This window comes from Xiphophorus couchianus, chromosome 24 (genome assembly GCF_001444195.1).
Source record: "Xiphophorus couchianus chromosome 24, X_couchianus-1.0, whole genome shotgun sequence".
Classification (NCBI taxonomy): Eukaryota; Metazoa; Chordata; class Actinopteri; order Cyprinodontiformes; family Poeciliidae; genus Xiphophorus; species Xiphophorus couchianus.
The window spans coordinates 15,148,651-15,168,282 of record NC_040251.1 but is presented as its reverse complement, the minus strand read 5'-3'; the positions used below and the strand labels follow the sequence as shown (position 1 = coordinate 15,168,282).

Genomic DNA, 19,632 nt, shown 5'->3' with positions numbered 1-19,632 from the left:
AATATGTAGCATTTTGTGACCTGCCATTATGGTTTCTGTAGCGACCAAGAAGCCATAGGTAACTCTGGAAGAGCTGCAGAGATTTGTAACTCATGTGGGAAAAGCTAACAAGACAGCTGCTGGTGGTTGAAGGAGCTCTGGAAAAAAACCCCTTGAGTCCACATTTTTCTAACCACACTATCCCCTTGATAAAACATCGTGATTGCAGCATCATGCTGAGAGGATGCTTTCCTAAGCAGAAATATAATGAATGTAAAAGTAACAAAAAGAAAATATTAGTAAATTGTGCAAATTTAGCTTTGTTAATTATTTTTCTTTCCATACTACGTAGAAAAACTACTCTGTTGTTGAAATTTACGCTGTTTGGTTGCGAAACTGTCAATCTTCCGTCTACAAAATAAAACCAATATGTTTTAAAAACCTATAAATGTGTGATATTATTAGGATGTGTACAGCTTTGTGCCAATTTTCTACAGTTAGAGCCGCTTTAGTTTTAGTTTAAGCAAAGAAAATGTCGGAGTTGCTTTTCTGCAACACGCTTGCTACCCAAGTAGATTTTATTTAGAAAGTTTTGACCGGAAACTTGTAAAAGTAGCGCCAGCTTTGGGTCAGTCAGCCTGTCAGTCTTTGTGTTGTTTGAGGTCTAGTGAGGATGTCAGTGCGAAAATAGTCCGTGTCGAGGTTATTCAAGGCTACTAACAGTCTGGAGGGGGAAAATCTGCAAGCCTAAAACAGGTAGAATAACATTACTGACTGTTATTGTTGAGCGACAAAGTAAACACGTTAATCAGCTTTAAAGCTGTTGGTTGAAGTGCAGCTTGTAGTCAAAGTAAAACTGTGTTTAGTATGTTATTGTGGCTTTGTTTTAATTGGGATGGTATTTCACCAATTCCTTCAGAATGCTGACTACAACGTGTCGCGTTTTGGTGTAGTTCAGTTTGAGCAGCGACTTCCTGGTTGAGGTTATTCACGTTTCCTGTCCATTTCTAAAGTGCCTTGCAAAAGTATCACATGGCAGCAAAGCAATACTTGCAGAGGAGCTCCAGCGCTTCAATGGAGATTAAATGTGTCAATTTTCAAGTTTTGCCACGAAATTTCCAATGGTAGCAAGTTTGGACTTTGATTGGGCCATTCCAGCAAATAAATGTTTTGTTCTGAACTACATAGCTCTAGCTGAATGTTTAGTGATATGTTTATGCAAGGTGTGGCTCATTACTTTCCAGTTTTTCTCTGGCTTTACTTCCTCCCATCTTCCCATCAACTCGTGTCAGATTCTCAGTCCATGCTGGAGAAAAGCAATCCCCCACACCGCCATTTGTCACCATGATAATGGTGTGTTTCTGGACTTTGTGTTGGTTAGCACCAACACAAAGCCCTCAGGTGTCGGTGTCCTGCAATTTTTGGATTGCAGTTTGGACCGTGCCTTAAGGAAAGCTTTAAATTATGCAGAAAGTCTGTCTGTTTAGCTCATACCAGAAGTTTGCTTCAAAAATCCCACAGCATCACCAATCCTCCACCATACTCACTACTGGGTAGCAGACTGTTGTTCAAAGTTCTGTAGATTTTAGAAGCTAATTTTGCTTTGTGAAAGTTGTAATTTATCCACCCATCAAATATAGTTGGGATTCACGCAGGTGTGTTGTTTTAAACCTAAAATGTTAGATTATAGTATCAAAAGCAGTTTGGCAGTAAAGTGATTCGATTAAACCAAATGTGAGTGGTGTGAGGAAGCGGCGCTTTCTGGCTGCTCTTCAGTTGGGTCATTACTGTTGTTTCACTTAATCCAATTTTCTTCAAATTTGCACCAATTTAAGCGATCCTGGCTGCTTGAGAAATAAAACATGTCAAAAGGGTCTGTCTATTGTAGCAAGAGGAAGTGGCGTTTTGTTTTATCTCGGACATCTTTGGGTTGCGTTTCAGTTTAGCTTGTGATGTGGATGTGAAATTGTTACACCACTACCTACATTTTTCACCGTTTCTTTTGTCTTTTCGCTTTCAGGATGTTTCCCAGAATACTGTTGACCTTCCTGTGGGGCGTCAGTGCTTTGGCTGCTGAAAATGACACAACCCAGCAGACTCTGCCGCTGCTGCTGGTGTCGTTTGACGGCTTCCGGGCCGACTACCTGGACAGGTTCCCCATGCCTAATCTGAAGCTCCTGTACAGCCAGGGGGTCCTGGTGGACCAACTCACCAACGTCTTCATCACCAAAACATTTCCCAACCACTACAGCCTGGTAAGCAAGTTTCAGAAAGTATACACAAATGTATCCAAAGTACTTTTTCACAATTTTTATACCATCTTTGCAATTGTTCAGTTGTAATGTAACAAAATCTGACAATATCAGCATCTTTGGTGTCAAAATAAGAATAAATTACCTCTCCAGGTGACCGGGCTGTATGCAGAGTCTCACGGGATCCTGGCCAGTAGCATGTACGACCCAATCAACCACAAGCACTTCACCCTCCGGAATGACAGCGACCCCATGTGGTGGAGCGCGGCTCAGCCACTGTGGCTCACGGCGAAGGACTCCGGCTACAAGACGGCGTCCGCCATGTGGCCCGGCTCCGACGTGACCAACCGCACGCCTACGCACTTCTTCCCGTACAACCCAGCAGTGACGTTCCAGCAGCGCCTGGGGAATGTGACAGACTGGATATTAGGAGACGGGAAGGTGAAGACTGTTTCCTTAATGTATAACTGAGAAGTCACGTGGGGTCAGTTGCAGTTGTGTGACATTTCTACGTTCTTCCTCTTTCATTAGGAGCCAGGAGCGATGTTCGCGACTCTTTACTGGGAGGAGCCGGACTGGTCGGGTCATGCGTTCGGTCCTGAAAACACCACAGCAATGACTAAAGCACTAAAGGAGGTGGAGTCATTTCCTCAAGCTTTAGTATTTGGCACCTGCAGTGTTACTGTTTCATCAGAATCTTAAATCCAATCAGAAGCTAACCTACACTCTTTAAAAATCACTCATACAGACTCAAACATAGGAATTACTTTATCAAATACACTAGTATCATTGGTTGCAAAACTTACTAACTGTTCAATATTTGTCTAGTCTGATCATAAACCCTTTCTCCAAAAATCCAACTTTTGTAAATATCTTCGTCAGTCTCCTTCGACCTGAAACTGATAGTTTGGGTTTGATGGTGGGAACTTGGTCACATTGAGATGTTCCAACAAAACAGAGAGCAAATTTAGTCTTGCAACCTGAGCCTCAATCATTTTAAAGTGAACTCTTTCCAGAGGTAAAATGTTCACCCAGATTTATGCCAAAAGCTTGTGCCAAAGAACATTTATCCACGTATTAGTAGGGTTGTATGTATATATTCTAGTTTGTTTAATAATAATTGGAAGCCTCCAAACAAATGACGTTTATGCCAATGATGCAAGTATATGCTAAAAATCTTAGGGGAAATAATAATGTTCTTTAGCTAATCCGGAACTTTCTTCCACCAGGTTGACGACAACATCGGCCTGCTGATGTCTGAGCTGAAGAAGAGCGGCCTCTGGGGTCGCATCAACCTCATAGTGACCAGCGACCACGGCATGGCGCAGTGCTCAGCTGATCGCCTCATACGGTTGGACGACTGCCTCCACCCTGACAACTACACTCTGGTGGACCTGACGCCGGTCGCCGCTCTCATCCCCAAAAATGGTAACCAGGCTGACATGATGCAGTGTGAGGTTCAGTCCTCTCACTCTTTTACAGCCTCCCTCTGTCTGTTTTTCTTCACAGACTCAGAGAGCGTCTTCAGCTTGCTGAGTAAGTGCCATCCTCACATGACGGCGTACATGAAGAAATCCATCCCGGATAGGCTTCACTATCGGAACAATGTACGCATCCAACCAATCTTACTAATCGCTGACGAAGGCTGGACCATAGTGAAGCGGGGAAAAAAGCTACCAAGATGTAAGTGATGGCTTTCAAAGCTAGAAACACTGTAGCAAATGTCAACAAGCATGCTGGTGCGTTCCAGATAGTTAGAAGAAACGACAACACTTTATTTAAGGGTATGTGCATAAGACTGACATAACTCCTGCCATGAACATGATGGACTCTTCATGAATGTTGTCATGAAGTGTCTTTCAAGAAATAATGACACAAGTTACATTAAAAATCAAGTAAAAGAGTCAACTTTGGACTAAAAGTGTCATTATTTACCAAATGACACTTCATAACAACAGTCGTAGACATTCATGAAGAGTCCTTCATGTTCATGGCAGGTGTTATGTCATGTTTATGACAATGTAATGTTGGTCTTATGCACACCCAGTCAAATAAAGTGTTACTGAAGAAACTAATTCCTAGATGGAGGCCATTTGTGTGTTGAAACGGGACAAAGCTCCATAACACGTATCCAAACTGCTTTAGTAATGGATAAATCAAGCTAACATTAGGATTCCAGTCTTCGGCCAGTGAGGACTGGATGTTAACTTACCCAGATGTGATTGGTACTCCCCTCCCGCAGTGGGTGATCATGGATACGACAACTCGCTGCCAAGCATGCACCCCTTCCTGGCAGCGACGGGTCCCGGCTTCCATCAAGGTCTCCGGTTGAAGAGTTTACAGAGCGTGGATGTGTACCCGCTCATGTGCCGGCTGCTGTCGGTACCGCCGCAGCCCAACAACGGCTCTTTGACCAGGGCTCGGTGTCTGCTGGCTGGCGAGACCTGCTCGGACATGGCTTTGGTGATCGGTCTGGTGGTGGGCGTCTTGCTGCTGCTCACTATCATCACTGGTAAGTCTGAACAATCTTGGATCCTGGAAGGATTTTTGGCACAGATTAAGTATGACAAAAAGCTAACTGGACTTGTTTCTGTGCAGTTCTTTTCAGGTGCATGGGTGCTCGTCGCAACTCAGACCCCAGGCCCTTCCAGAGGTTGGACTTTCTCTGTGACGATGATGAACCTTTGATCCCATAAACCGCTGAGTGATCTGCTTGTGCTTCTCTTAGTGCACCTTGTTTTGTTTTCTCCTCCCATGTTGTTTTTACTTCATCACATACAAGGAGAAATCCCTCAGGTTTGCTTCACTTGGTATGAAGTGCTGTAAAAACTGCTGTTACAGTGGATACTGTTTGTTTGATTTTGATAATGTGATAAAAGACAGACCCAGATGTACTTCATTGACATTTATCATTTTACTCATGGACGTACAAAGAAAGGTTTTCAGGTTACTTTTAATGTGAGCACCATTGATTTGGGCATGTTGGTTCTATTTTTTGCCAGCAGAGGGAGCCATTGGCTTATGCTTATTTATCACCCTTAAAGCTTGTCAGTTAAAAAATTTTTTTTTTCATTTGTTTTTTTAAATTTTATTTTAAAAGCAATTGCACTAGAAGTTAAGATATGTACAACTACTAATGGTCTTCCTTGCTGAAAGCAAATTTGCATCGGGGTGGGCTTCTTTGCAAGTTAGTCATAAAAATAATACCAAAGGAGATTTTGTCATTGGCTTCCTTTCTGAATTTTTGGTTAAAACTTGATGAGGTCTGGTTCCCTTAAAAAGGGGCAGTGGACTGTTTTGCAGGGATCAAAAACCATGAATCGTTGCTGCTGAAAGCTCAAATAAACGTGTTGATATTCTTATTTTCAGACCAAACATATCTACTGGAAACCCTACAGAGAAAGTAGGCAATCACTCTGCTCAGTTTCATTAATATAATTTCAAAACAGTATAACATACGGATGAATAAGTCTTTGAAAGTGTAAGAAATAGACAATGAGTATTCTCTTGTGCATTCCTGATTTTGGATTATGTTCCAGAAACCAATATACTGAATATTGAATATCTCACACCTTTATTTCATGCTGTACGACTTGCATGGATCCTCAATTATATGTGTAGTTGTATACATAATATCATATATAATATTTTCGTGGGTCTTTCTTCATCAATGTATGTGTAAGATATATCTGGTTACTGAAACAACAGAATAAATGCATAAATGAGTTCATGTTTTGGTCATTTTCAGGATATTTCGTTAAATTTATTTTTAAATCCCTCTCCTTAATTATTGACAGCCCTGGAAATGATAAGTACAAAAATACTTCACTCAATATTTTAAACCTTATCATTTTGACTAAATATGGGCAGGTGTATTTATTTTCTCCAATAGTTGATAGACATGTTTTCTTGTCTTTACTATTTTGAAGAGAGGAAAAGAGAAATGGGCCACTACAAAACTTCCATATTATTTCCCAGAGATACAAGAAGTAAAAGAGGATTATATAAAAAAAAAGATTATAAAAGTGCTTCAGTTAAATTTATTTTATAGACAGTTTTAAGAGTTTCATTTGGTAATTTTACACCAGTGTTTCAGTCAAATTTATTCTGTTTTTACTGAAAGTTTTTCTCTTTTTCAAGAATTCAATGTGAGTTTAGGCAACAGATAAAATGTTTATTTATTTTCTGACTTTTTGTACATATTTGCCAGGGCTGTCAATAATAAATTTTTACCATAAAAATTCCAAACATTCATATTTGATTTAATATCTTTCAAAAGTGACTTTATGACAATCTTAGAATGTCATTACAGAGCTTCACCTTTGCACAATATTTGTTACTGCTTTTAGAAAGGAAAATATTTTGGTATTATACTGGCCTGTAAAGAGATGTTTTTTTAAATAAATGTGATTTATTACTAGAATCCTTGTGTTGTGTTCAGTGAAAAAAGTGCAACACACGTTTGGAAAAATTAATTTATATCCCTTTGTATTTTTTTTTCTCCATTGCAGTCACAACATCACAACGTAATAAAATGGCAAATATATAAAATCAAACTCAATACTAACAATAGATCTCTGTATTGTGTTCAAATCAGCTGTACATATATTTTATCTCGTTTAAAATCATCTCTATGTAGTCATCTGTATTACTGTAAATCTTTGTCTCTTCACAGATAAATAGACTTTTATTTTCAGGAGGTATTGTAACAAAAATAACACATTTTCTAACGTTGGCCTCCTGGAGCCATCAAAAAAATATTTTTCAACTCTTCCACAGAATGCCGCAACACCATAGTGGACACAGAACAGAGGGACTAAAACCAGAGACGCCATAATCTGTCCTCTCTCCGTCTCATTTGTGATTGGTCAGAAATATTTGGTGTAAATTAAAGGCAACCATAAACTATACAGTCTATGGATGCAACCCTTCCAACCTACCAAAGAAAAGGAAAAGAGAAATAAATTAGAATATTCCTGAATGGTGTTCTGATGTGCTGACGCAGGAGCAGTTTGAACACATTCGATGACGGTAGCCATCTTTTTTACACTGAATTCAGAAGAGGCCAGACAGCCCATTCTTACATTAATATTTTCAAAGTGTTGAACTATGTATTAGCAGTTAAAAATAATGTCAAATATGTCCACATATTTGGTATCATTCAGCCATTTATTTAGCTGAATCAGGTGGCTAAGTAAATGCTTAGCTAATTTTTCCAGTGCCTAACTGTTGATTATTACATTCAAATGGGTTTAATAATTAATCTGAAGACATTCTGATGGTTTTATATTAAGCTAATGTGTCAAACAATAATTTTTGCTCCAATGTATAATTGTTTATTAGCTTAAGTCAAAATTTTCTTAGCAAATTTGCTAACAGGCTATGTTGCTATTTGGAATCAAGCTAGCAGTTTTGTGCTAAGCTAAAGTTTCAAAGTGATTTTTGTTTAAGTATCAAATTGTTTATTAGCTTGAGTCTAACTATTCCCCTCTCCAATTATGTGCACATATTTGATATCAAATATATGTGGACATATTTCATAACATTCAGCCAAGTTATATTGAAACATCCTGTACAGAGAGAAGCTAACATTTGTATGTTAAGCTAATGTTTGCACCAAATGTTTACTCAGGGTTTAATTGTTTATTAGCTTGAGTTAAGATACTCTTCCCACAAATATGTGGACATATTTCACAACGTTCAGCCATGATTTGGTAGTTAACCTGTTTTTACACATGCTAATGATTTTATGCTAATATTTCAAACAAAGTTTTGCCCTGACTTGGAAAACTTGCATTCAAACCATGGCTGTGGCTGTCTGGCCATAACTTTTATTCACCTACATTTCTAATATCAGTGTGTGCTTATACTAGAGACAACACAGATGGCACAGGTTCCTACGAAACCACTTGTTGAACTGTATTTTTTTTCCTACTTTGACCTTACATTCTGTATATTCTTTAAGAACATTTACCATCAGTTAGACTTGAAAGAACCATTTACGCAAACTAATGGAACATTGATACAACCGAGGAGAGCTAGAAGTAGTTATTTACAATCCAAATGCCAACCACGAGAAAATAAATGCTACTTTTGCACATCAAATTTCTATAACATTAAAAAAGCATGACCCTGACAAACTTAAAAGCTTATGCTTTTATAGATACATCCAAGTGAACATTTAGTTTGACCCTGCTCTGTGTTGGTAGTACCAAACCTGAGTCAAACATCTGAAATCTTTTTCACACTGTGATTGATTCTGAGAGTTTGTTTAAAAAAGTAAAAGGTTTCAGTGTCTGCTGGACTCAGGTCAGCTTAGCCTCTGGCTTTGAGGTCTGCAAATCCATAACGAATAATGACACCTTCAAAGCTACGGATCAAACATAAAAACTTTGGCTGCAGAAATTAAGACAAAACAAAAATCATAGACCCTGATAGCAGAACATTTTCTGTGTTTAACCAAAAGAAGAAATGCTTTATGGTTAAGTTTTCATAATATGACAGACATTCCTCAGTCGGGAGGCAGCGTTCATCTCTCACCGTTTAAAAGCTATATTGCAGTTTTCCCCCTCCCAACAAATCAATCTTGACAAAAAAAGAACAAAAACAAACAAACAAACAAAAATATTCATAAAATTGCTATGGAAACAGATTCAAAGCTTGGGGATGCATCATTATGGCTAATGCTCCAGGGTTTCCCCCAGTGTATTATAAGCCTGGCGGGCCACCAGGCTTTACTTGGACCCCACCAGGCTAAGCATTGCTTATTTATTTAAGTCTTTTTAAAATGTTTGCATTTTTTAAGACTTTATAGTTAGTGTTCAGGGGTTAATCTTCCAATATTTCAATAACACATAATTATCAAAAGATATTTTCAAATTTCCTGTCAACTTTAAACATTTTTTAACTCAAAAACACGACGGGCCGCTGGATGAATGACTGCCCTAGTGCCCAAACCCCAGGATTATCAAGTTTTCTGGGGGAAACCTTGTGCTCCCTTACTCAATTATAAGATTTATATATCTCACTCTGTCAAAAAGAGGTAAATACCATTTCAGATGGGCTTCAACTCATGACTTATTACATCATGGCTTTATTTACTTGAGAAACTCAAAATGTAGAAGCAGTAAGTGAAACTTTGAGGAGAACCTGACACCTATTTTCACTTTTACTGTTAAAACAATAGAGTTATTCTTGGTTTTTACTGATTTAGGGAAAAACACTGTAATATATTAAATGCTGTCATCCATCGGAGGTAAAAAAAATAAATGTAAAATAACACTGAAACAACAGTGATGTGGTGTTTTCTTAAAGGTTCTCTACGCCCAGAGCCATCCTGCTTTTTGTAACTTTGCATAGCTGTCGATGAATAGCCATACAAGAAGTGACAAAGCACTGGCTGGATTCAAATATCTTACAAAGTGGGTCTAGCTAAGGCTGTGGTTTTTGTAGATGAAGAACAAAATGTTTCACTTGTAGCATTGAAACTTGACTGCAGTCTCAGTATAGATTATTTTTTAAATGAAATGCAGTCGAGTTCCAACGAAGGCTTCCATGTATAAAAGAAACTGTACTATTTGGTTGTTTTACACCTGATTTGGCTGCTGTTAGACCTGAAATCTGATTGGCTGGAGGGGCATGATGTAGGATAAGCCAATGGGTCGGAGGCTCAGGAGCTCAAAATGATTTCATAGTCTCTTAGTTAACGCGTTGCGTGTGCAGTCGGGTCCTCAAATCTACAACATACATGCAAGAAATTCACAAGCACGGTTTGTGAAACTGACAGGAAAATGGCTGACCGTGTTCTGAAAATGGCACGTAGTCGGTTTGCAGTGCGGACACAGTGTGCTGTTTTCCACAACCACATCAGAGTGTACCAGAAAGGAGCACCACCCCGCCATGAGCCAGATATCATCAAAGGAGCGGGTAAGGCATTGTAGCTTTTTGTTTTAATCACATACGCAAGGTGCTGCAGTTTTCACATATACTCCTTAGAATTACACATTTCAGTCAGAATGCAAAACAACATATTTGGCTAAATTCTCGACTGCCAGCACAACTATACAAAAATCTTTCTGGTTTACTCATTAGCACCATAAGAATATTGTTCCCAAATTATAAAGGGGTGAAGAAATATTCAACATTGTAGGTGTGTGTGTGGGTGTGTGTGTGTGTGTGTGTTTGAGCACTAAGGTACATCCCATGTTGTTACCCTACTTTTCACGATGTGGCTGTGTTCATATCTCCTTGCTGCAGAGGAAAACCCCGTGTTTATGCAACTGTGATTGTGTGTGTGTGTACACTAAGCACATCTCCTTGCTTTGGAGACTTGCATAGCTTCTGCAAGACAGGAAGAGCAGTTGTTCACTTAGAAGGAGCCTTTGGCACAGCCTTGGCCGAGAACTGAAGGCAGTACTCAAGTTGCACCATTTAATTCCAGGAGACAATCTGCCCTTATTGCACCGTAAGTACAAGTGTGTTTCATGTTTGCACCATATGAAAAGGGATTAGCAGCCAATTGACTCTGTAGCTTGAGAGCATTTGCACCATATGAACAGCAACAAAGCTGCTTCTGTTGCACATCTGGATAGACTGAATCTCTTTGCCAGATTGTAGAAAATTATTCGTCTGTTTTGTTAATCAGGCTAGCACCAGGGAAAAATAATAAAAGTTGCATTATCCAAGCCTAAATCAATAGTTCAGCGTGTTTTTTCGCTTTGCCATGAATAAATGCATATTTCTAAAAATGCTAATTTCATGGTAACTAGAATAAATCTAAATCTTGGGATGGAGACAGTTACATAAGGTTCATCCTTCTTTCTCATTTGTGATACTGGTCTGAAATATTTGGTGTAAATCACAGGCAACTATAGACTGTACATGAATATTTTGTACAGTCAGTGAAGGCAACCTTTCCATCATACCCAAGAAAAATAAATACAAATAAACCAGAAGATTGTCATTCCTGCATTGTGTTTTAATGTTCACATACAGGAGCAGTTAAATAATTTTTCTACTTTAGCTTGAGACCAAATCTTTGCCTCACAACATATGTGGACATATTTGAAAACAAGGCTAATTATTCAGCTTAGTCAGATACAGACTAATGCTAATTTTTGAACCCAATTTTTTGGTGGAAATGTCCAATTATTCTTTAGCATGTGTCCAAAAAAACGTGAACATATTTGATATCAGTCAGCCAGGCCCTGGCTAACTGTGCTCAGTCTGACACAGGCTAACTGTGTTCTGCTAAGCTAATTTTTCATTAATTTGAGTCCTAGTTCTCTCATTACCAAATATCTTGACACATTTCCTAATATTTAGCCAGGCTATGTGGATATTTAATTAAGTAACAGCTAATAGCATGCTTTTTTCAAATCTACATACAGGGGAACAATTTTACATATGAACTGTTTTAGGACAATTCAGATTAAAGCTAAAAAATATAGCTAAATACCAACTTTTTAACTCAAAATGTTATATTTCTTTTAATTTATAGTGGGAATCCAAATGTAAAAAATCCAAATGTAAAAAAAAAACACAAATAAAAATATTTGTGTTTAAAAAATAAACACAAATAAATGTAAAAAATATTTGTGTTTCACCTGCTGATATGCAAGTGCATGGCGAAAACATGTTTTTTTTTACTCTATACCCCATGGTGCGAGTGTGACCTCCCCCTCCGACGGCATGTCATTTCTCCACCATTCCTGCAGACAGGGCCGTGATTGATGCATCGGCACCATTTGCTGTCGCCTGCCAATGTAACAGCTTGTATACCAGGGATAAACAAACCAAAAATAAATAAATAATGAGCCACACATCACAGCTCAGCCGTGGGTGGCTTTTGGAGGAGTTGATGCTGGACATGATGCACGAGAAGACAAGTCATCCAGGGGGGTCGTGACGACTCAGGTCCACAACTGTTTCATATCAGCTTCTGTTAGCGTAGGAACGGCTGGCGTGAATAAGACATCACACAGAAACGCTACGCACGGATCAGAAATAATTAGTCGTGTACTTGCCCTCTGTTGTAATTTCCAGATCTGGGATTTTTTGCTGTGGTCCAACACTGACATGAACCGATTTACTGAGTGTTAGCACTTTTTGACAGTCTGAGTAAAGTATTAAAGCCTCCCACAACCTTTGTAAGGAAAAGTGGAAAACGGTTAGGTAACACATGTACAGCATATTATGCTGCCTCATATCTATTTCTCTGTTGACTAAGCAAACAGCAGGAACGTCTGTGACTAGCATTAAATATAGTGGATCTGATGTGTTTATAATGACTGTATTTCTTCACATAATAAACAAACAGTTTTGTTTAGTCCAAAAATATTTAGGTTTATCTGCTGTATTCTGAAAATATATCTTAAATTAGCACAACAAAGCTAATGAAGACAGTGATGAAGGCAAAAGAACAAATTTCTCATGCTCCTGACAGGAATAAAGCAGGTCTTAGTTAAAGTGAAGATTCTTTTTGGAATTAAAATTTCATTATTTTTGTTGTTTTATATCAATTTGTTGAATTATTAATTAATATTTTGATCGTAGTTTCTCAATTTTGCAAAAATCTCTGACTAGCTAGTCAGAAAAGCGGGTGTAGCTTCTCTAGCTACAAAGGCTGCGAACAGCTATGGGTGTAAGAACGGACATGTAACCCCATTTATACCGAACAAAAAACTAAAACAAATAAACTAGTTTTTAATATGTTTTTCACTAAATTATATTGGTATGGTGCCATTGTTTGAATGTATTCAGGAAAACCATGACTGGTAATTCTGAACCAAACTAAGCTTATATTATATTTTTGTTGATCCGACTCTTGATAATCTGATAGATGCTGAATAGCTAAGACGTAAGATGAGACATTTGTTTGTGATTTTAATACTGTTTTCTGTCTCTTTTGCACTTCCCTGGTAACCTTCATCGCTCTTTAAGCTCTTTGTCCAGCCACAAAGTGACATTACATTAAAAATATCTGCTCTGTACAAAGAAAATATTTACACAACCCTTTGACTAGACTAACCACATATTGACGATCCCATTTATTTTTTCTAAGTGACAATTGTTTCTCTCTTTTGTGTCACTCAATGCGTGTTGATCGCAACATAAATGACGCGGTCAGGCGCTGCTGTAGAAATGTGCTTGTTTCTCTTTTTAAATTTTTTTTTCATCTCCATAGCAGAGAATGGAAGGGAGGTTCATAAAAAGTGAAGTGAGAAAGAAGGAGATGGACTGAAGCAGATTGCTGAGTGATGGCCACGGGACTTACAAGAAGTGTGTGCGAGTGTGTGTGTGCTTAAAAGTGAGATTGCTTCAGTGTGCATGTGCTTATATCAAGTGAGATCTTTTGCTCATGACTTTTTTTTTCCTTTATCTTCTCTAAGTTTGAACATCCACATCCTGTATGTGATTTTCTAGTGCTGTATGTGCTCAGGTGTACCTGTGTGTGTGTCAGAGTGAAGACTCGTACTGCAGTAGTTCGTACAGTAGCGGCCCGTCGCGGTAGCGGATGCCCACGGCAGCTGGCGTTATGTACTGCAGGATGTTTATAGTCCTTCGCAGGCGCCTGTCTACGTAGTGAGCGTCCCAGGCCGGGTAGCGCTTCCTGGGCATGTCGATTTTTATTAGAGGGCCTTCGGGCTTGGAGATCGGTGGGGCGGACCTCACCTGGAAGACGGGAAGGCACGACTCGGCCACGTCCTCTTCCGTCTGCGACTTGGCCATGTGTGCCGGGGTGGGCGGGGCAGTGGGCGGGGCCGACGGGGGAAGCGGCAGACCCCAGAGCAGCTGGGCGCAGCAGGAGGAGGCGGGGCTCGGCTGGAGGTGGGCGGTGGCCGGGTGCAGGAAGCCGTAGTACAGGAACATGACGAGGACGCCCCCGGCGAACGTCAGGTAGACGCTGCAGAGGGCGGGGACGGCGTACGAGTCGGTGAGCGCCGGATCTCTATAGGCGTACCTGCAGCAGAGAAGAGTCACAGGTTTAAACTGCATGTAGATACTAAGTTTACACTCAAAGCCGGCCCAAGGCATGAGCAAGCTGAGCCGCTGCTTATGGCCTTCAAACCACCAAGGCTCGAATCTCAACACGCACCAAACGTCTAATATTTTTAGATTTCTATATTAAGAAAGATAATGCTGTTAAATTTGATTTGACGGATTTAGCGAGATAGAAAGCTCAAATCATGTAAGTGGCAGCTGCGGCTGCTTCAATCGAGGTTAAAGAAAGTTGAACAGGATATAATATCCAGTACATGGTGTAACCAAAACGCTTCATGATTTCATATAAGCAGTGAAGATTTTATTCATAGCTCACCACAGGCCTGTCAGGATGGTATTCTCGGCCAAAACCACGGTGTAGTACATAATCATCCGGTACCGCGTCCGTCCCTCTTTCACGTTAAACCAACAGAAGATGTAGACAATGCCAACCACCATGTTGAAGAGCACCTCCTCCCACTTCGACATGCAGAAGTCGGTGCCACCATGCACCACCCAGAAGGCCATGGCGCACCAGTGCAACACCACAAAGATGCCGAAGTAGATGTGGAAAAGGGAGGCGAAGAGGGCGAGCGAGAGGACGCGGGAGGAGATGGTGAAGAGGCGCCAGCAGAGGTGGAGCAGCGCGCCGCGGTAGCTCATGCTGCGCTGGTCGTCCCGGGAGTCGCGCAGCAGCTTGTGGTAGGAGGCCAGAACCCAGGCCAAGGAGAGGAGGGAGGCAAGGGAGGATATGCCTGAGGAGACAGAGGAGGGTTATGGAACAGAGACAAGCACATCCTCGGAGTTTCAGGAGGCGTTAATTCCGTTGGACATATTATTTAAGAGATGTGACACGACGAGATGAAGTTATTTTGATTGTTCCAGACGACGTGTTCATCCGCCCCCCTGTGTGATAGTCACGTATTTGCATTAAAGTGAAAAGCATAAAAAAAAAAAACAAAAAAAAAAAAACACCCCAAAGAGTGATAGGGATGAATAATCCCAGTGGGTGGCCGCCTGGATGATACACATCCTGGATGATTAAGGAAGAGGAGGGAAGATGGCACTTTCCTCACCAGAATACCTGAACAAACACTCCAGCACCATCTGCAGCCACACATTACTGCGCGGAATGTGTGCAAATTGCTAATTACTGCCTGTGCAGCTGTTGGCTAACAAGCGCTTTGTTGTCAACAAAACACGCAGTTAATGCCACGGTTTGTTTGGTTGCCAGCGCTCCACCTACACTGCAGGGTCTCGGCTCGGTTCTCCTGGATCATGATGCAGAGCTGCAGCACCAGCTGCGGCGCAGACTCCAGGAACGTCTCCAGCAAGCGCAGCATGTTGACATCGGCGTACTCGAACATCATAGCCCAGTACCACCGCCGCTGGTGCTCCTTTTGCCGCCGTGACATCACCCCCAGGTAGAGGGTTCGGATGTACCTGCGGGAGACATCGGAAACCAGTCAGATCTACTGGGAGGAGAGGGCAGGGGCCGGTCGCATGAATTACTGCCAGGATTGTAGCATCTGTGGACGATCAGGGTGAGCAGCTTCACTATTTTCTGACATCTTTCTAGACAAAACAATTGACTAATCGGGAATCTAATCAACAGATGACTCAAGATTGAGTGAGCTACTACAAATAGTGGAGTGACAGGAAAAGAAATGGCTTCAGTATAAATTTAAATCTGCTGGTCGATACATGCTGACTTGACTTCTGGTCGGTATTAGTCAGAAGTGCAACCCAAATAGGACTGGGCGATATATCGACTTGATCAGTTAATCGAATTCTTGGTTTTTGAAGATGTAACTTTTGGGAAATTGGGATTTTTTTCCCGCCACCAGTTACCTTCTTGGGTTTCCATAGTTCAGAGTGAAGTCAGCGCGCCCAAAGCCGCCATCTTGTTTGACAAGCAACTTCTATTTACCCTTCAGGTCAACTCCACAAATATTAAAGTCATAATATTACAAGAATAATACGAGAATAAAGTCACTGTATAAGAAGAATGAAGCAGTAATTTTATGAAAACTCCAACACAAAAAATGAAAATGTGAAGTTATATTTTGGTATCGGATTTACAAATTAGAAAATACTGAATCTTTTAACACATCAGCAGCAGGGCTCTGAAATGACTGAGCAAAAATATATGCAACATTTTGACGAAAGAATCACATGGTGCAGATCTTGATAACTCTATTGAAGTTTAATTCTCAATTATACATTTTCCTATTAATTTTAAGATGTTCTTCTGGTAAAATTGTGTTTTTATTTTGCTAATTTTATGCTTACATTCCTAGTGCTGTGTCGTGGAAGGAATGATTGAAATAAAGGCCACTTCTTGAAATTATTTCCTGTCATTTGTAGCTTCTTTTTCAGAAAAGAAGTTGGCGAAAAAAAATCGATTAAAATCGAAAATAGGATCTAGTATAAAAAAAGGTCAGGTTTTATTTTTAAGCCCAGGCATGGTACTGTAGCGTATTTCTGCATTATACATGTTATTTTAAATACGGCTAGTATCCCTCTGTGGTTGGAAATACACAGTAGAAGCTTTATATGACATAAATAATGCAGCATCCATACTCCCAACAACACACACAAACTTACAAGAGCTTTGAAGCAACTTAGAGCAACACTCTAATTTCACTCTAATGTGACCCATGGATCCAGTTCTGCTCTGACGTTTTCATACATTAATTATTGGTGTTTTATGGTCAGATGGGCGAAAGAGTGAACTTCCAACTGCGACTTCATGTCCTTGACTAAATAACAAGGATATGAGGGAAAACAGGAAGTCTTCTCTGTAATTCTCAGGTGAATACTGACTGGCAGGCGAATTCGATTAGCTCTGACATGAGAGGATGTGCTTCTAAATGATCGGAGTAGATCCTCCACCCTACCCCCACCACTCTTCTTCTCCCTCCCTCCTCTTGATCTCTGTTTCTTTACCCTCCCCCCATTCTCACTCCCCTCTCCATCTCTAAAGCAATCTGTCTCAATCAGGCCATTCCACTCCATTCCTTCCTTTCTTCCTTCCATTCTGCAGTTTGTGTGCTGGTTTAACCCTACAACTCAAAGCAGAGAAGAAGCTGGACGTACACGCACACAGAAACTCGACCTTTTTTCTGCTGCTGGGCACCATTAGAGGAATTTATACGCCGCTACTACTTTACAACAGAGAGAGACATGTCTGTGTGTCTTCCACGTTGTTCCCCTGACAGTGTTGTTAGCACCTCAATTAACACCTAAGCATGTCCTACTGTGTGTGCGTGTGTCAGATGGGGAGGAGAGGGAGATAAATAGTGAGCATGCGAGAGAGGAGAGTTGCCAGAAGCGCAGATGCTTTTCCTCTTTGTACTCTCCATGCACGCTGACACTTGTGGGGAAGAGCCGTGACACCGTTTTTCCACTCGTCACACACGCTGACACACATGAACGCATAAGCATACGGACGGAAACAAAGAGTTCTGACCTCTTTGGTGCGCAGCTGCTGGACACTGCCTGACATTTTTCCCATATTTTGTCAATACGACTACAGGCTTTGATGCATTTTCATGGCAATCAGATTAATTACGTATCAAAAGCTGAGTCAGGTTGGATGGAAAGTGCATGTGAACGTCGGTTTCCTACAAATTCTCAATTGGATTTAAGTTTGAACTTTGACTGGACCTTTCTAACACATACATATGCTTAGATTGAACCACTCTAGGGCCATTTTCAAGTGTTTTCTTTAGATACCACCTTCCTTTAGTACCTAGATGTTTCCCCCACCCAAGTTAACAGAAACAATGACGTTGCAAGTGTTACCCCGCAACCTTGGAGGGCTGAGGGTAATGTATGTGATGGTCTTCCCTCAACGTGTGGTGCTGTGGTATAGAAAAGATGAGGCACACACGTTAAGCTTTCGCCAGCATAACAGGAAGATTTATTCTTCTTGTGTGCTCAGTCCTTTCTATACCACCAACGCGACAGCGTCCCTAGCGGCCGCGCGGGGAATTGCACGGACGAAATTAAACAAAACTATCCAACTTATTACAAAAATTAAAAATACAAAATGAAAAATAATGTTGGGGTGCCTATTTTTCTACTTCTTGGTTTTTATTCACTAATAACTTGTTTTTCCACCCCTCTACACAAGGCATTGATATACTGGAAATGGATTCAGCACCATGGAGAGCGTCAGTTTTAAAGCTTCATTTGTAGTAAACTAAACCATTTCATTTAACTTTATCATGACTCCAATCAGGTTCTGTTCCTATAAATGTTTTCGGTCCCTGTCCCTGTCTGTCAGCTTCCCTTCTTGTACCAACGAGAGGTGAGAAGAGGCTCAGGTGTGTTCTCACCTCCACACCTGTCCCAGCTGGAGGATGTGTATGGTGGCCTGCCACAGCCAGATGATGGCCAGCTGCAGGCGGTCCTTTCCGGGATACAGGCAGCCCTGAACCACCGTCCCCCTTTTAGTAAGCCCCTCCACCTCTCCGAGCCCCCCGCCGGTGTAGTCCTGCACGAACCAGCGGAAACTCAGAATCTGGACCAGCACGGACGGCACCAGCACGAAGAAGAGCGTCAGGCCGAACCAGAGGTAGTTCTGCCTGTGGTAGTAGTCCGCCGCCAGGCACAGGTCCGTGCCAACATCCCAGAAGAAGACGAGCAGGGCGAGGATGATCCAGAGGCAGTCCAGCCACAGCTGCTCCCGGGGAGGGCAGTGGGTCTCCCGGACGCCGACCCCTCCGACCGGCTGGCCCCCGCCGAGCAGGGAGCCCAGGCAGGCTGAGCGGCAGCCCCAGTAGCAGGCGGAGGAGCGGCAGCACTGGCAGATGTGGATCGCGGCGGAGTCCAGCGGCTCCTCGGCGTCAACGTCGTACAGCTGGGCGAAGCCGCTGCCGCCGCCGCAGCCGACACCGGCTTTGCCGCCGTCCGACTTCGCGGCCATGTTCCCCTTACCGCTCCTGCCCTCCTGTGAAACGCACGACAACCGCACCGTGGTGACTGCTCGCGGGGCGCGGACACCACGTCACTTCCCAGGTACCTCCTGTCCTCTTCCCTCTCGCGCCGCGGCGACTGCTGTGTCTCTTTCTCGCCGGGGGCGCGAGGAGCCATCAGAGCCGGCGGCCGCGCGAGGGCGGCTCCCCTTTTTCTCGCTTCCCCGCGCGGGACACCGCCCCCGGGCGTTCGCGTGCGGAATCTGGTTCTCTTCTACTCCAGCAGCCCCGCATCATCTCCTCCTGCGTGCGCGGTCATCCAGGGCGATGGGAGGTTATGACGTAATGCATCTCCCGCTGTTCTTAAGACGCGCGCGCGTGGATGAAGGCGACGTGTGTGCGTGACAGCCCACCGGACACCCTACTTTTGTTTCGTCCAATAACCCGGAACCGAGTCCTGCTTCTCACGCCGCCCCCGTTCAGCCTGCAGGTTCCCG

At 41.9% G+C, this 19,632-nt stretch overlaps 2 protein-coding genes across 2 annotated transcripts; one reads left to right on the top strand and one right to left on the bottom strand.

Moving 5' to 3' along the window:
• The first annotated feature begins 581 nt into the window (after positions 1-581).
• On the top strand, positions 582-6,654 carry enpp4 (ectonucleotide pyrophosphatase/phosphodiesterase 4). Its single transcript, XM_028010981.1, has 8 exons — positions 582-735; positions 2,000-2,234; positions 2,385-2,672; positions 2,763-2,867; positions 3,461-3,659; positions 3,741-3,914; positions 4,474-4,743; positions 4,830-6,654. The coding sequence occupies exons 2-8, from the start codon at positions 2,001-2,003 to the stop codon at positions 4,925-4,927; spliced, it is 1,368 nt and encodes a 455-aa protein (XP_027866782.1). The 5' UTR covers positions 582-735; position 2,000; the 3' UTR covers positions 4,928-6,654.
• Positions 6,655-11,823: 5,169 nt separating this feature from the next.
• On the bottom strand, positions 11,824-19,169 carry xkr6a (XK, Kell blood group complex subunit-related family, member 6a). The gene is made up of 4 exons (XM_028011430.1): positions 18,557-19,169; positions 15,460-15,656; positions 14,551-14,968; positions 11,824-14,193 (listed from the first exon to the last, which is right to left on the bottom strand). Exons 1-4 carry the CDS (start codon positions 19,144-19,146, stop codon positions 13,689-13,691), a joined length of 1,710 nt encoding a protein of 569 aa, XP_027867231.1. The 5' UTR covers positions 19,147-19,169; the 3' UTR covers positions 11,824-13,688.
• Between the last annotated feature and the right edge of the window lie 463 nt (positions 19,170-19,632).

What these genes read in the sequence shown, in the direction of transcription:
- enpp4 (XM_028010981.1), top strand. Translation starts at nt 2,001, where the DNA reads ATGTTTCCCAGAATACTGTTGACCTTCCTGTGGGGCGTCAGTGCTTTG. An exon ending in TTCCCAACCACTACAGCCTG is followed by an intron (nt 2,235 to 2,384) that starts GTAAGCAAGTTT and finishes TTACCTCTCCAG; the next exon opens with GTGACCGGGCTGTATGCAGA. An exon ending in CGCTCTCATCCCCAAAAATG is followed by an intron (nt 3,660 to 3,740) that starts GTAACCAGGCTG and finishes TTTTCTTCACAG; the next exon opens with ACTCAGAGAGCGTCTTCAGC.
- xkr6a (XM_028011430.1), bottom strand. Translation starts at nt 19,146, where the DNA reads ATGGCCGCGAAGTCGGACGGCGGCAAAGCCGGTGTCGGCTGCGGCGGC. An exon ending in CCGAGCCGAGACCCTGCAGT is followed by an intron (nt 14,969 to 15,459) that starts GTAGGTGGAGCG and finishes CTGTCTCCTCAG; the next exon opens with GCATATCCTCCCTTGCCTCC. An exon ending in ACCATCCTGACAGGCCTGTG is followed by an intron (nt 14,194 to 14,550) that starts GTGAGCTATGAA and finishes TCTCTGCTGCAG; the next exon opens with GTACGCCTATAGAGATCCGG.